The sequence below is a fragment of the Epinephelus fuscoguttatus genome, linkage group LG1 (assembly GCF_011397635.1).
Source record: "Epinephelus fuscoguttatus linkage group LG1, E.fuscoguttatus.final_Chr_v1".
In the NCBI taxonomy this organism is placed as follows: Eukaryota; Metazoa; Chordata; class Actinopteri; order Perciformes; family Serranidae; genus Epinephelus; species Epinephelus fuscoguttatus.
In genome coordinates, this window is record NC_064752.1 from 17,927,746 (window position 1) to 17,945,427 (window position 17,682).

Consider the following 17,682-nt stretch of genomic DNA (forward strand, 5'->3'; position numbering starts at 1 on the left):
ATGTGCAAAAACAGCAGACTGCTGTGGTGTCCATAAAGTGTCCATAGTGTCTATAAAGTGTCCATGGTGCAGTTTACTGTGAGCATTGCTGGTTATGTAGCCTGACAGCAGCAGGCAGGAAGGACCTGCGATAGCGTTCCTTCACACACTTTGGGTGAATCAGTCAATCTTGCTCATTTCTGGACGCTGTACTTCTCATCGTGAGCAAGATCACCATGAAGCCCTCCTGTGTTTACCCTCTCTGTTTACATTTCTTTTCATAAGGCCTGCTATGGCAGACCTGCAGGGACACACAGTCTCCTCAGCCTCAAGAGGAACTGGCCACCCCTCCTCTCTGCTCAGCTTGCTGAGTTAAGTAATCGCTGCCTCGGAGTGATCTGACAGTGCCAACAACACTGTGAAAAGATGCCATGAATATATAAGCCCACACATTTACCCTTTGCAACCCTGCTCACTTACCCTCTGCACTGTACAGTGGTTGACCTGACAGATTTCTTAATCCCCTTGAGGGAATGTTTTCTCCAATTTATTTGCTTTTTCACTCGACTGTACTGAGTCAAGAGGGGGCAAGTCATTAGCAGGGACTGTTTACCCTACTTTCTCAGCAGTCGTGCCATCTGCGTGCGCTCTGTAGGTTGCATAAGGCCTGGCAGATATGACACCTCCACAAAACCTGTTCCCTTTTATCTATTGTTTCAGTCTGCTCCTTCCAATATTATCTTTTCTCTCCCCCGTGCCTTCTTTCATGTTCCCTCTGTTGGCTTTTTGTGATTTCGCTCTCCCTACCAATTATCTTTTCACGATTTATGTCTCTTCACCTATTGTACATTTCTCTCGCCCTCTGTTACATACATCTCTCCCCTCCTCTCCCTCTTTCCCCTCCTCTCCTCCTGTCATCCCCAACAGCTGACAGACCAGACCCTGCCTGGTGGTGACACTTCACCCACGCTGACCCGAGCCAGATCACTACTCCATGTGGGAGCCAGAGCCAGGGCCAAGGCCAGGGTTTCTGTTTGGGGGGGTTGTGGGGGGGGGGCTGAGGCCAGCAAGATGGCCCTAGTCATCATAATCATTCATTGCCTGCTGGTCCTTCTGTCCTCGGCCTCCTCCCACTCCTCCTGCCTTTTTGTCCTCCTCATGTCAGGGCCACACGGCACGCGTATCAGCTGAGCCCAGGATGGTCGGAGTCAACGGGGTCAGGTGGCAGACGCCTGGTTAATTCTCCCGAGGCTGCAAAGTGCTCGCGTCAGCTCGTAGGAACGGACGCCGATATGCACAGATAGAGACAAAAACACACATGCATCCTCTCTGATACACATTCATAGTACTCATGGCACAAAATAAGACAGACTGTGCAGACTGGAGATAGAGCATGATGTTGTTAGCAAGAGCTAAATAGTTTTTGGGGGAGTTTGATGAGAATGACAGGGCACTGGGTCTGTCAGACAAACAGATCAGCATTAGGAAGGAGGAGGGGAAGATTACAAACACATGACCAGATGGAGAGAGAGATAGCCCTATTATGTAGATCCCTCCATCCCTCTGCCCTGTCTCCTCTCCTCTGCTTGGATCCCTCATGCATATATACCTTTACATTATTCAGGAGGCTATAATGAGAGTAACTGAACATGGCGGGGGTTAAAAAAAAGGTCGCGGGGCGGTTTAGATGGCAGAAGGTGGGCCACAGGTGTACAAGCCTGGGACTTATTCTTCTGTTTGACCTCTCATTATCACCCCCAAGTTCTCATTCATTATCGTCCCGTGTCCTCGGGTGTTTGGGGAGCAGCGTGGTGTGTCTGTCTACCACAGTCTGTTCACCGCGCAGTCTGTCATTCATATTTTGGGAATAATATATTCCATATTTTTTAAATCTATTATCATCTGCTCATCTGTTTGTCTGTTTTGTGGGTCCGTCCATCTGGGATTCTGTCTTTTGACCCATTTTGACCACATTTCTGGTGACTTTCCTACCCGCTCGGCAGATGCTTATCAATAATATGATTTACAGCTGCTCATCACTCATCTGACTGTCACTTTTGATTCCAATCTTTTCCAACCCCCCACTGTCACATCTGCATATCTCTCGTCATCTCCCTCTCAAATCTATTTATCTTTTTGTCTGTGATCAGTTCATCTATCTGTTTCATCACCAGCCTGCCCTGGACGGCCTGGAGTGGAGAGGTCTGGTCTGTTGTTACAGAGGAACAGGTGGGCTGGGCTAACAGTCAGAGCAGGATTGAATCACACACACACACACACACACACACACGCGCAAGCTGCAGGGAGGCAGGCAGTCGGCCGCTCAGACACTGGCCCATATGGTAGACCTCTGGAGCTGTTGCCCTTTGCAGAGTAGGCGAGGGATGGATGGAGGGATGCAGAGATGGTTGGAGGACGGCAGGAGCAGGAGGAGGGGGGAGGAGGAGGAGGCAGGGGGAAGCAGAGGGGGGAGGTTGAAATTAATCAGCAGGCCACCCCAACTGTCCACTGTCTTTGGGGAGTTGAGACATGCATATATGTGGCTGATTGAACCGGGGGTGATGATGGCAAGTGGGGGGTTGTAGTGTGTTCTGTTGGGTGCATGTGTGTGTCCTTTTTATCTGATTGAAATTAGGGCTACAACTAACGATTATTTTTATTGTCTGTTAATCTGTTGATTATATTCTCCATTAATCGATTGGTTGTTTGGTTTATAAAAAGTCACAAAATGGTGAAAAATTTCCCAAAGCTTGAGATGACGTCCTCAAATGTCTTGTTTTATCCACAACCCAAAGATAATCAGTTTACTGTCACAGCGGAGTAAAGAAACAAGAAAATATTCACATTTAAGGAGCTGGAATCAAACAACTTTGACTTTTTTTTCTCATAAAATTACTCAAACTAATTCACAGATTGTCAAATAATGGGCGATTAATATAAAAATTGACAGCTAATCGATTAATTGTTGCAGCTCTAATCGAAATACAAATATTTTGAAGCATTTTTTAAACTTTTAAACACCCTCTGCATTAATCAGAGTAAATCCTTTAAACCTTAAATATTTACACAAATAAATAATAAAGATAATGATTTTATAAATAAATATAAATAATATCTATATAAATATAGATATTAATACATACTTTCAACATATTGTACCACAGTAGCCAGAACTATAACTATAATATTATTACTTTCAATAATGTTGTTGTAAGCTACTGTCATTACCTGCATCTCTTTCTGTGTCATATAGATTACTGTTAATTTATTATGCTGATCTGTTCTGTACGACATCTATTGCACGTCTGTCCGTCCTGGAAGAGGGATCCCTTCCCCGTTAAAGGGGTTTTTTGGGGAGTTTTTCCTTATCCGCTCAATATATCAATATCAATAAAATAAAAATAAATAAAATTAAAAAATATAAAATAAAATAAAATAAAATAAAATAAAATAATGTAAGATTAAATAAAATAAAATACAGTAAAATAAAAAAGTTAAAGTACCTGTTCAGTAGAATGGTCTCTTTTAGAATATCATATTATGTTCTGTATTATTGGATTATTATATTGATGCATTAGCATGTTAGGAGCATGTTAATATTGTTGCTGGTCAAGATTAAGATGATTTATACTGCTGGATAGATAAATCTATAACAAAGCCACATTTTGTATATCAATCTGACTGTGACTATTGTTCCCAATTGTCACTAGTTGTTTCATCTTATGTCAAATGTTGTGGAGTAGAGCCAAAAACATCACTGTCCACATACTCATGTAAGGCACCGTACATATGTTTCCATATGACCAGCAACTTCTTCAGTCCATGGTGGTTACATCAACTCCCAGTGTGTTTCCTGTGACAGGACATATATTCTTTTGTGTGTGAGAGATCCTTACAAATCCTGTTGTCCCATTCACTGAAGCTTTGAAAAAATATGAAGGCCTGGTACTGTGAAAGATAGGCCGGCCACCTGCCATTCACATCACAAAGGAACAGACTGACAGATGTATAGACAGGAGGTCAGATGGTCAAATGCTTTGTCATAATGCCGAACATCATTAGGTAGATGCACTGCTTAAGGCGAGCACTGTCGTTGAAGCCCCCAGTTCATTGTTGCCGAATGGTTTGTATTACTCTATGCATGTGCTAAATAGAACAAGTGTTTTAGTCTGAACAAAGTGTTGTATAACAGTGTAAGTGTAGGTGAAAGTTTATGGGGAGACATATTAAAATAAAAACTCAATTAACTGGATCATGCTCACCACAATTTTACCACTTCTTGAACATTTAAAGAATCTGAATCTTACAATGATTTTTATGGCCACTAGGGGGCACAACAACTCCACACACCGCTACTTGTTGTAACGTTAGCAAATCCTACCTGGCTACACATCCAGTACTATTTAATTTATTGATTAATTTAGTTGCTTGTTTGTTTTCTACCAATTACTGAGGGCAATATCTGGCTCTTTGGGTGGCTAAATGTCCGCTAAAGGTCAGTTCAATGCTCCACTGTGTTCACTAGCTAGTTGCTAACTTCGCCAGCCAGCATACAGCAGGTTTAGCATTGGTGTTTTTTGCTGAATACAGCTGCCTGCTGTGGCTGGGAACAGGGTTAATTAGACTGCTGAGACTACACTGTTCAGTACATTTGTGGGTGATAACCAAAACAATGAGCTAAAAGAGGCTAAAAAGAGTTGGGAAGTATTCCTGTGTGTTTGTCACTACATACGACCTCTCATATTACACACGTAGTCATTTGATTCTTTGGTAATATAAAAAAAAGATTGGTAAAGCATTACCTATATACACTCATTGGCCACTTTATTAGGTACACCTGTTCAACTGCTTGTTTATGCAACTATCTAATCAGCCAATCACGTGGCAGCAACTCGGTGCATTTAGGAATGTATACATGGTCAAGACGACCTGCTGAAGTTCAAACCGAGCATCAGAATGGGAAAGAAAGGCCTCCACAGTCACCAGATCTCAATCTGAAAGAGCACCTTTGGAATGTGGTGGGACGGGAGATTCTCATCATGGATGTGCAGCCGACAAATCTGCAGCAACTGTGTGATGTCATCATGTCAATATGGATCAGCATCTCTGAGGAATGTTTCCAGCACCTTGTTGAATCTATGACACAAAGAATTAAGGCAGTTCTGAAGGCAAAAGGGGTCCAACCTGGTATTGGCAAGGTGTACCTAATAAAATGGCCAGTGAGTGTAATTTGGCTCTTAACAAAAATACATTATATTATGCATTATATCCTAATTTGAGTACGAAAAAAAAAACGTCCTTGTTCTGATTGAAGCTGTGTTTTCAACTGTTAGACAATGTTCATTACAGTGTTTACACAAAAAGTAATTATGAATTTCTATTTATGTATTTATTCAACCATTTATGCATTTTAAATCAAACCAATTGTGCAATCATATGCTTTAATCAGCCACCAGTAACAAAATGTTCTTTTGGTAAGTGCCAAAGGGGTTGCACAGTCTATGAAATATTACACACATGAATAATATCCCATTTGTAAACACACTGCTCTTATTGGTAAAGAATAATTGTAGTGGCTTGAACTCTAAATTATCCATAGGTGTGAATGTGAGCGTGAATGGTTGTTTGTCTCTATGTGTCAGCCCTGCGATAGTCTGGCGACCTGTCCAGGGTGTACCCTGCCTCTCGCCCGATGTCAGCTGGGATAGGCTCCAGCCCCCCCGCGACCCTCAAGAGGATGAAGCGGTTAGAAGATGAATAAATGAATGAATGTAGTGGCTTGTGCAGTTTCCAGTAAATGTCTTCTACATGAAAAAATGTGCTGATTAAAAACAAGGCCTTGAGTAGCCTACTCAAGGATATTTTCGGTAATGATTTCAAAATAAATTATTTAAACCACATGACTGTGAAAAGTTGTTTGTACTGAACATGTGGTTGGATATGTGTTAATAACTGTGATGCATTTAATCCTGGGACAGACTGTGGTGGTTTAGTGTTAGCTGATGACACAGTAAATGTATATTTAATCTTATGTCCAGGAGTTAAATCTCAGCGTAACATACATTATTATTAATCTATGAAAAAAGACATCTGCAGTGTCTATTGGATTACAATCAGTCAGCCTAGTTTTAGAGCAAAAACAAACGAAAAATGTGCAAAAAGTCTGAAATATAGCCATCTAATCTGTTTTGATTTGGTTTATTTCTTTTGTTGTCTATTTCAAAATGAAAGTGGCATCACACAATAATTAAAAAATGTTTCTAAAAGCCTATAAAACAGATAAAGGCTGAAAACACTGAATACCCCATGTCAAATATCTGCCTCATATTTTAGAAGAGGTTGTCTGGTTTAAAGTAATGGAGCCATTTGGTCACTAGGGGGAGACATAAGATTGAAAACCAACATTTAAAAAGCCTGTACTGAGCAGAACACTGAGTTTGTCTGTGCATTATGTTCAAATGATGCATGAAATTCAGTTACAGGAAACAAAACTACAAGTCAATACATATCAGAGTAACCAATTATAAGCGAATGCAACAGTTTAGGTTAGGGTTGTCTCTCTGCTTAGCCGCTTTAATGTTATAAGTACAGTTTATTAACAGATGAGCATCTTTAAACCATCTGTATAAACTGAGAGCAATTTCCAGTCAATGTCTCAAACTTGTTTTCATTACAGAAGCAATTGCTCCTCACCAACCCACCCAGAAGAGTGTTTGCTAAAATTGGGTGCTGGAACTTCTTTGCTATTTCACCTGCTGTGAAGCAGATGCAACGCAGGCTGCCACACACACAGCTGAAGGGGCTGGCAGATTACTTGCAGATGCAGTCGAGCATGGGAAATGTGGACTGCTTCATCAGCTTGTTTCAGTGAGTCACGCATGTTGTTAATGTCTACTCCGCGCAATTAAGTGCACCTCTGCTGAGTCACCAAGACGGTGTAATACTTAGGCCTAACCATGTTGAGCTGGAGTCAAGACTGAGGGTAAATGGCTTTGTCAGCGTACTACGGCTGAAATCATGGCTTAGTACAAATCAGCATGCAGCATGCAGCATGTTAGACAGCATTTTTCAGTGATTTCTTCTTATTTTAAGTATTAAATGAAAGATTCATACAAAGGGTCAGCTGTGCGTGTCTGTGGCTGGATTATTGCAAATCAAATTGTCGGCTAAAAACAGAATAGCTAGATCAGATTGATGGAAGGTGGAAAGAAATAGATCAGAAAACAGTATTAGTTTAGAGGCAGTTATTCAAGGTGTAGTCTTGTGGACTGAGATTATTTGGGAAATTATCCAAATTGAGGCATTTATCTTGTATGCCGTGTCCTCCTGAGACTCCCACATTTTGGGTTTACTTGACCTTATACATTCTTTCCTGTTGTCCTCGTTCGTTGACACTTTTTTGGCCCATCTAGTGGCTCGGGCAGAGCGCCAAGAAGATGTTCAAACTTGACTATCTTAGTGAAAGTAGAAGTCGTAACAAGGTGTCCATCGATGAACATGTGGAAGGATAACTGGCACAATGCACTAATCCATGTAAAAGATTACATTACAAGATGGCTGCCATCTCTGCCAACTCAGTCTGTAGCCGATCCCGACACAGAAGTGGACAAGGTCCAAAACCTGATCATATTTTATGGTTGAAACTCATTTTCATTCATTCATTTTCCGTAACCGCTTACCCTGTTGGGGGTCACGGGGCGGCTGGAGCCTATCCCAGCCGACATTGGGCGAGAGGCCGGGCACACCCTGGATAGGTTGCCCGTCTATCGCAGGGCTAACATGTAGAGACAGACAACCATTCAAGGCACTTTAGAGTCACCTGCTAACCTAACCTGCATGTTTGGATTGTGGGAGGAAGCTGGGGTACCCACAGGAAACCCCCGCTGACGCAAGGAGAACACGCAAACTCCGCACAGAAGGGCTCCCCCACCCTGGGTTTGAACCCCACACCCTAGGGTTCGAACCAGGAACCTCTTGCTGTGAGGCGACAATTCTAACCATTGCACCACCATGCCACCTGAAACTTGTTTATTTGTGACTAATAATGTTTGTAGTTTGATACGGCAACAAATTCGACCAATTTTAGCAACAGTAACAAGCTAAGACACTGTTAATTGTGAAGTACTCATTTGAGGACATTGGGATTTTACTATTGTCTCGTTTTAGGACATTGGGACTTAATTATCTTCGACAGTGTTTCATTTTTTATCCTTGAAGGGTCCTACTGATCCCAAATAGCTAGCAGAAATAAAAAATGCATACCAAACAAAAGTTCGGGTCTCAGGATGATATAAAGGACATTTCCCAAAGCTCCATACCATGAGTACCTGCATTTGTGACGAACTCCTGACCTAAACATTGATGGCATGCTCCACCAATTCAAAGAGAACCAGCAGCAAATTTCTTCACCAGTAACATGTATATTTTATCAATCTCTTGGAGTTTTTCTCTTCGCTCTTATGCAACTCCATCCGGCACATCAGGTCCTTTGGTTTTGGTCTGTGGCCAGTATTGATTCAGCTTTATCAGTGCTCATATACTGCGCTGCCAACTCATTTAGTGCCTACTGGAGGGAAGCTTCGGGCGAACCACCCTTTTGAGGACACCATGCTCGTCCGGTGTCTACCTTTTATTAAGATTTTACTGTGTATTGATTTGGGGGGGTTTATTTTCCACAAGCAGCTTAACTAAGGAGCATTTGTTGCCACGACTTAGAATTGTCATGGCACTTATGAGTTGGTATCCTTTTCATTTGGTTTCCCAAGGCAAGTTCAGCCTGGATTTTTCCTTTTGAACGAGAACTAAAAGAAACATATGCTCCTTTATTCTGAGCTGATGGTAAAATGAGGTTTATTTACTACTCTGTTGTTAACATCACATCCATTATAAGCGTGTTTCCTGTCAGCAGAGTTCAAACTGAAGATGATTTTGTGGATTTCATGCCTGATATGAGCTCTCTCTGCTGGATATGCAGGGCAGTATATCTGGCCTGGGAAGCACTATTGATTTCATTTTCTTCATGACAGGACGCCTGTATATATCAATGCAGTGATTTTGTGTCTGCTGGGCACATTGCAAATTAGATCTGTGATCTGAGCCCTGCTGGTTCAATGCACATGAAATATATAAATAATAAAAATGAATCAAAACTTAATTATGTGTGACTCAACCGCACACAGTTCATTAATGGCGGGGACTCAACAAGAAGCTCTTTGAACTTTGAGTGTGTGTGTCAACACCGTTGCTAATCGTATCACCCTCAATTAACTTTACTTCTTACTACTGGATAAAGCTCCTCGGAGGGGGGACAGAGTCAGGGAGAGAGGGTGAGAGGGAGAGGGGAGGATTTCAGTGTGTGTGCCCCCTACCCTACCCCATCCCTCCTCCACCTCCCCCCCTATCTCTTTACAGGACTGCCAGCCCGTCTAGAGTTATTCCAGGAATGCGTTGAACATGGCTGCCGCGATGAAGGCGCAGAAAACGGGACTGCTGGAACTTCGAGTGACCGTGGACCGCTGGATCCGGGTGTTGGGTACTCTAACCGAGGACACACTGACAGTAAACCCCGGAGAAGGTGCAGAGGAGCCCGCAAAGCCCAGCCCGAGTCCCGCCGGTGCTATCAACGGAGACCCCCCGAACCTAAGCTCGTCCCCGGTCCCGGAAACCATCACCAACGTGAAGCGCACCGTGCGAGTTACCAAGCAAGATGTTGGAGGACTCGGAATCAGTATCAAAGGTAAAGACATATTACAAAACAATAATATATAAACGGATAACTTCTCTTAACGGCGAGTCAGCGTCAGTTAGCACAAGTTTTTGGCGAGGAGTTGGGAGTGCGACGACGGCGACAACACGACCGTTGACTTGTCAGTTAACTTTAGCTAACTTCAAACTGACCGTTAAACGTGCGATAATTTCAGCTTCGCCATTTTGTTTAGACAAATTATTATTCTTATTTTAACTCACAGGTAATAAATGTAGAACTGTACGTGAGTTTGCACAGAGGAAAAACTGACAGCTGTGATTATCTCACGCTGTCCCCTCACCTCAACGGGGAACCATTTGAGTGTCCCAGAGTCACCGGAGATGGCAATTAGCTTGTGTCCTGTAATCTCAGGCTAGCTGTGTGACAGTGAGGCTTCACACACTGTCCCAACACATGGTGAAACTCAAAGTTAATCGGTTCAGGTTGATAAAGGGTGGCAAACACGTTATTTTGATTAGTTTGTGTGATTCTTTTTTCAGAAACACTCAGAACAAGCTTCTTAGGAGGATTTATAGCCAACAATAATGTCTTTAATATTAGTTATAAGTCCAACAGGCTCACTAAAGCCAAAGGATGACATGTTAAAGAAACACTTCACCCCCAAAATGACAATTTGCATATCTTGAATACCTTACCTTACCTTACCATACCTTGAATTTGAAAAGAAAACCTTTCTTGCATGCCTCCATGGGAAACAGTGAACATATTGATATATTGATTGATTGGGGACCATGTTTAACAACAGCAAAACTACAAGCTATCAAAACATCTGCTTACAAACTCTCACACAGCTCCTGCAGTATAACTAAATCATATTTATTCAGTTGTGTGCTCAGTAGTGTGGACTCTGTAGTTTGGACACTTTCTGCAGTAGATAGACATTAGCGTTCTGGAGAAATCCAGTATTCATCTCAGTATCGCCCCAATTTCTGATTAAGTGGAAATGATAACAAAAATATTCATCCCTACAACAGTGAATACATTTTCCCTAACCTGATATGGAGTATGTGCTGCACTTGCAAGCATTTTTGATGATCACCTCGGACCGGTCCTTTCATCTGATCACATTTAACCATAGTTGTCTTTGTTTTTGTTGACGGGCGGTGGCTAGTATGCGATGAAATTTAAGTCATGAGCCATGACTCCTATTGTGGCTCCCAATAACACAACAAGATGATATTTTAAGACTCCTGTGTAGCCTACAGCCCTGTGGTGGCGAGTCGTGTTTTGACTACAGCTAACAATCATTGTGACGTCGGCCTAAAATGGTCTATTTGCTTTGCTCATGGATGTATTAAGAGACCTAGATACAGCACTGGAGGCAGGCCCCTTTTCATTTGTATTAAAGTTGCTAAGTGGTGCATGAAGCGAAAAAGACTTTCCAAATGTTATCAGACCGAATGGATTAGGTTGTGACGTCCACTGATTTAGAGACACATCTTCCCCAATGTTAGTCTATAGGAAAAAGTCTTTTTGGTTTTTCCAATGGCACCAGGTGATGGACCACGAAAATCGCAGTACCATTGTTTGGCCTCTACTTAAATTGGCTTCAAAGCCTGGCACACTTGGCTGCTTTAATACATACACACACTTTTAAACGTTTGACTGCTGGCCTCATCTCTGGGGATGGGTCTTTCGAGTCAATGCAGCATTGATTGGCACCTTTTGGACCAATTATTCAAGAGAAATCATGAAAAAGCTACCTGGAGACATGGTAAAAGCTCATCGCACTCCAGACAGGTGCTGTTTTCAACTCACAGAAAAGGTGAGACTTAAAAGGCAGTATGACCATATTTACTGAGCTTTATCATGATTAAAATCAACCTGATAATAGTGTTTTGCTGACACAGGCTCGACCCTCCCTGGAGCGTCAAGTCACAGAATCCTGTCTCTTGCCATGTTTGTGCAACACACAGTGGAAATTCACCCTGATTTCTCTCAAATTAATGAAATAGATGTTTTCTTGGGTGGTCAAAAGATAAAAAGAGGAAAAGGTGATGGGACCTGCTGTAAACAAAGTCATGTCACTGAAAGGTATGACTGTACCAGTTAAGTACTACATAGAGAAAAGTGGAGTCACAGAAACTAGAGTAAATCCATCACTGTTTCCACAAGATAGAAACTGCTTTGCTAAAAGATTTTTTTTGCTGATTAACTGTCTTTGAATGAGCAAAGATGCGTCTATATCCCACTGCTGCTACATCATATTTACACCAGCATTAGTCCTATAACCTCTCCATGGGAAAAGGTCGCGACCTTGCCATATCTTACAAGCCAGGCTTACATACCTGCGCTGTGTACCATTCAGCGGCAGATAAAAGCCTTTTCCTTGTCCTGTTTCCTCGACCTGCAGCAACAGGCTATTATCTCGCTGGAGATCTCAGTATAAAGAAGACTAGGAATGGCTCAGCTTTGGGAAGCTATGTAAATACAGAAGATAAAAGGGACAGCACGGCGATAATGCAGTCTGAGCTATGTTTTGATTTTTATTTCCTAGAGGCATCTGATATTGTTTTCCCGTTTTATTTCAGCTCAAATTTGTAGGCTGAACAAGATAGATTGACATTTTTACACTGCTTGTCTGCTTTAAGATGCCTTTTGCAATTTTATATCACTATTGCAGTTTAGTTACCAATTTATTCATCTGTCTTCCTGGCTTAAACTAGACCTGTTAAGTTGTAACTGCCACTTTTCTTTGGTTTGTGATTCGTGTGGTTCATCACAACAATAATGGTGAATAACGGACCTGCATTCGGATATGTACAGTATGTGCATTGTGTTTGAACGTAAAGCCTGCACCTGTTAACAGGTCTCCAGTCTGCACGTATTGACAGGTGGGATCGATTTGACGGACAGTTGTAGACTCCATTGTCGTATAGCAAAGATGGTTCATCATTGGAGCAGCTGGTGGCATGTTAATATAAGTTCCCCCACGCTGCTACCACCACCACCAACAACAACAACAAAGCCAGCCCCTAATGACATAAATGTAATGTAGAAATGGGTGGCTTTGAAAATCAGACAGCATGTTATTAAAACAAAATCATAGCTGGCACCCTGCCGGCGTGACATTGTTGTGATGCCGGGTGTTCAAAGGCGACAGTGAAGGGAGGGGAGGTAGAAGGGTCTGGAAGAGAGATAGAAAGAGAAAGGCAAAAGGCTCAAAGAGCAAGCATGAAACATGACTTGGAACAAACCATAGAGGTCAAATGAGTAGAAAGGAAGAAAAGATTAAAAAAAAAGGAGTAGGAAATAGTAGGAAATAGTATGGTGTGAAAAAGAAAAAGGGAAGCAAATGAAAGTAAAGGGTGAAGTTGTTGTGGGCTAGCTGACACCACATTGTGAACAGCTGAGAGTGAGCAGCCCACAGAAGGCAGTTGTCATTGGCCAAAGATGAAAGCTATGTGGCTGGGAGTGGAGTACTCCACTAGTGTTAATTTTAGGGAGCCCACCCCAGCTTGCAGAGGAAAGCATGGAGGCAGTCAACCTTTACTCTCACATGTCTAAATATAAGAGGGGAGGCTAGGAAGTGAGGCTCCAGATCTCTAGACAGGCCCACTGGTCAGAGTGAAGTACAGTGTGTGTCTGCAGATCTGAGTGTAACACTTTGGTGTGAGGAGTTGTACCACAATTAAAGTCACAGTGACAGCACCTCAAAAAGATGATTTAATAGCTTTCCTGGGATTGTTTAAACTGTAACGGTGTGTTTTATCCCAGCTAGATGTCACTTCATGCACGTTATAATCAATGCTAGTATTTTTAGAGCAAACATAATGAAGCCATGTTTTGATGCCTCAAAGTCTTTTGTCACAGAACACCTCAGATGTGCACACAGACAATATTTTTTGTCAGGTAACAAAGCGCAGGTGCAGCGTTATGCAACAAATCTATTATTCTCTCCAAATGTGGCTGTGCGCGTTCGTCAGGAACATGTAACTGCATTATTTCGAAGGTTTGTGTTGTACTTTTTTTTTCTGCTGTTTGCTCCAGTGTTCATTAGCACTGCACGCAACTCAGCGGATGAAGTTTGCCCAAGTTAAGTGCTGATCACACTGAATTCTTTGAAAGGAGCATTATCACGACAACACAGACTGTTAGCAAAAAATTACCTAATTAGGTACATGTCAGTGTTGTATAAACCAGTACCATTCATTTACCTGTCATGGGGTAGCTCCGGTGGCTCCACCCCACCTCCGCCACCGCCACCCTCCTGTCAGTTGAGTGACGGGCTGCCAGCTGGAGGTTGCTGAACTGTGTTTGACATGAAAAGTTGAAGGCAAAAAAAAAAAGGTTGGTGTTGGAAGGGAGTATGGGAGGATTAGGGGGTTGTGTAGGAGTGGCAGACATATTGACGTTATTTTTCCTACAATATGTCAGCGATGTTTATTCAGCAGTCATGCCAGTGAGAGGTATTTCAGATAGGAAGTAAACGTGAAAGTATGGGTAGAAAAGGAACGACAATAAAGGTTGAAAAGGGTGCTGTGTCTGGTGCTTGTCACTGTTGTAGACACTCACTCTCGGCTGTCCCAAGGTCAGACTTAATAGTTTGTGGAAGCAGAAGGTGAAAAAAATCCTCTAAAGGGATAGATCTTTTGAAGCAGGGTTGTATGAGGTACTTATCCTCAGTGAGAGTATTGCAGACAATAGACATCTGTCTTGAAGTCCCCACTTTGGAGAAGCAGGCTGCAGTCCGGTACAGGAGCTAAGCAGTGTACTGCCATGCAGGGGTCGGCTACAAAACTTATATTAGCCACCTATGAAAGGCCCCACCTAAAAAATATCAATATCAGTTAAAGTGTACGCTATATTTAGAACATTTTCACTGCTTTACATTACGGTCACAGCGATTTCCAAGTGGGAACTGAAGTCGTTATATCCCTGTCTTTTAAAGCCTAGTTCACATCACACGATTTTCACCCTGATTTTGCGTCGCGGAGACTATCATAATCTTTTGAGTGTTCATACCTGGCGACGTGCGTTTCTGTCATCGGGAGTCTCGCCAACTGCGTTACGACCTGTGTGTGCACACCACAAGATTTCTCCACCAAGCCCTCAGCGACAGAGCCCCAGATAACGCGGTAAAGGCATGGATATTCTTCCCAGTGTTGAATCAGATCTGCCTCCAGGGCCTGGGTCCAAACACAATGCGCTCCCCGTGATCCTGTGGACACCGCCATTGTTGTTGTTGCTTGTCGGCTTGTCAGTGCTGCCAGATCTTGGGAGAGAAACAAGCAACCAGGGCTATGGAAACAAGCCCAAAATAAGCGACGGATATATATTTAGAGAAAGGCGATGTTTAGAGAGCAAGCCAAAATAAGCAACTCCACTTTAGAAACAAGCCCAAAAAAAAGCAGCCTGCGACTACCAATATTTGTAAGCAACTTTACAAAAAAACAAGCCCAAAGTTGCGGCTAATAAGCGGACCTGGCAACCCTATTGCCGGCTTGTCCTCCTCACATTTCTTCCGTCCTCCTGCACGCTGACATGGGAAGTATCCCGCCTCTTATTGGCTGATGCTCTTTGCCAGTCATGTCACACTTCTTCAATTTTCTAGCATGCCAGATATCCAGTCCCAGTCACAGACAAGGGGGCGACTTGCTCATAGGCTTGTTCACATATGAGGACTCGTTGTGGCAGACTATCTGCCGACTCACCTCCGACCCAAGGTGGCTCCCAAGATCCTCTGCGACGTTAAAATTGCGGTGAAAATCATGTAATGGTAAGTAGTCTGAAGCCAGACTCCATAGAAAAAAACAGGGATTTAACATGACTAAACACAGGGGCTGCTGGTCTACCACTGCCTCGATCAGTTATATAGTTTGTGATATTGTGACCTTGGTGTTTTAAAGGGGTAGTTCAGCTTCCCCAGAGTCACACAATAGCACAAAGAAACTAACCTATCAAGGCTGTGGTAGACCAGCAGCTCCCCTGTGTTCAGCAAGCCAAAATTACTGTTTTTGCCAGTGGAGTCTGGTGGTTTTGACGAGAGCATGGTTGGAAAACTGAAGCCAATAATGGCTACCCTGTCGGTACGGGCTGTCTGACGGAAAGGTAAAGCAATTAAAATGGCTGTCAGTAGAGACTACATTTAAACTGGCGTAGATTTGGTGGATCTTAGGTGGCTTAAATATGTTTTGCAGCTGCCCCTGTCCACGGCAGTACATCGCTAAGCTTCCATGATGACACTCCTGCCACTTCTCCAAATTTGGAGTGTGCCAACCGCAATCTACTGTACTTAATACCCCCACAAACCCCACTTCAAAAAAATCTGTACTATCCCTTTAATCATCACTTACATCAAGTCTTCTCCTTATCAGTCCAAAAATCTACAATTAATATGTGTGATTGGCCGTACATCATTTGGAGGCAGATGCCAAGTCATTTGGACACCAATATAATCCTCTCATCGCTTTGACACCGATGTCACTATTATCCTCCGACTGTCTCAAATGACTGGGCTGTCTTCTACCGACTTGTTTGACCATTTGCTTTAAATAGATCCTCGACATAAATTTCCACCATTCATCCAGCTAAAGGAGAGAGCACTGCAGTTGGCAAAGTCGGAAGTGCTGTTGTGAGCACTTTATTAGCATGGGTTTGGTACATGAGATATTAGCATGTCAGTTTTAATGAAGCTGAAAGGTCGCCGGCAGTGTCTTTTATTGCCGATCATTGGTGAAGTCTGAAGACCCTTAAGTTTTGTGGTTGAATCAGCAGCCCAGCAGTAATGTAGTATGTACTGTAGTTGTTTGGCATATCTTTCTATCGATTTTACTTTCTGAAATGTTTTCATCTTTAGTTAGTGCACATCGGGGAACAACTGTTAACTTATTTTTTTCACTGTTAATTCTATAAATACTTGAAATCTATTGGAGCTGTCCTGCACATTGGACCCAGTGGTCATTAATTGCTGGATGCCTGTTAAATCTTTACACCCTTCATGTAGGCGGTACAGACAAAACATCTGTGGTTTATGTGTTACTAATTATACTATGGATTCCTTAAGCACTCAAAGAAGATTATAGAGCAATGTAATTCACTACACTTTCTATGGTAGTGCAAATTAAGGGCAAAGGTACCCTGAAGGTTAGAGGAGTAACTTGTGACTGGAGGGCATTCAAATTCAATCCCCAGATCAGCTGGGAAGATTTGGATGGGGGCGGTAAGCAGGACACTGGTTTCACAGGGCAGCAGAGCATTTAACTTGACATTCAGAACCATACATTTATCATTATTATTTTTCCATCTTAATTGTGTTAGATCAGGGATTTGCCAATAAGTAGCCTACAGGCATCTGTTAGCACAGCTTTTGAGAAACAAGCAGTGTCATTACTTCAAATCAGATTCACTTGCAGTCGCTTTTTTCTCATATTCAGAGAAGTATTGCACTGTTAAGATGGTCTTCTAATAAAACAAGGCTGTCTGGGCAGTAGAAAGATGCAAATACTTTTTAAGTTGGTGCTACACAACCAGAGAAAACAGAGAGAAAGGGCTGTGGCATTCACTTTTGCTCAAGAGGTAGTAAACCTACAACTACTAGAATACACTGCACCACACCACACCAGACCAATAAATGCTCCTGCCAGTTGGTGAGACAATGCGAGCATGTCTGTTTCAACACAGGAAACAATGGCGGCTGGCTGGCTGGTAACAAACAATGTTGAATTACAGTTTAAAAGTAAGCTAAAATATGTTTTAAGAGAGAAAAATACAATGCAGTAACAGAATCTTGGTTCATTTTTTATCAGCACTGCTTAGCTTTACCGTTTAATTTCCGTAGAGGGGAAGGGTCTCTCGCTTGATCCGCTTCTATATTCTCTGTGTTCGTAGTGGCGGGCATACGAAAATGCAGAAGTACAATCTGTAGTTTGAGGATTTGAGCAAGGACATGAGCAGGGAGATCTGGGTGCTGGTGAGATGGAGGGAAGTTTACCACA

General features: G+C 42.5%; 1 protein-coding gene across 1 annotated transcript in view; it reads left to right on the plus strand.

Moving 5' to 3' along the window:
* The first annotated feature begins 9,330 nt into the window (after window positions 1-9,330).
* Window positions 9,331-17,682, plus strand: part of snta1 (syntrophin, alpha 1) — a 55,087-nt gene continuing 46,735 nt past the window's right edge. Inside the window, exon 1 of the mRNA XM_049587802.1 lies at window positions 9,331-9,715. Within this exon, the coding sequence (XP_049443759.1) occupies window positions 9,433-9,715 (283 nt within the window). The 5' untranslated portion in view covers window positions 9,331-9,432. The remainder of the gene's footprint in view (window positions 9,716-17,682) is intronic.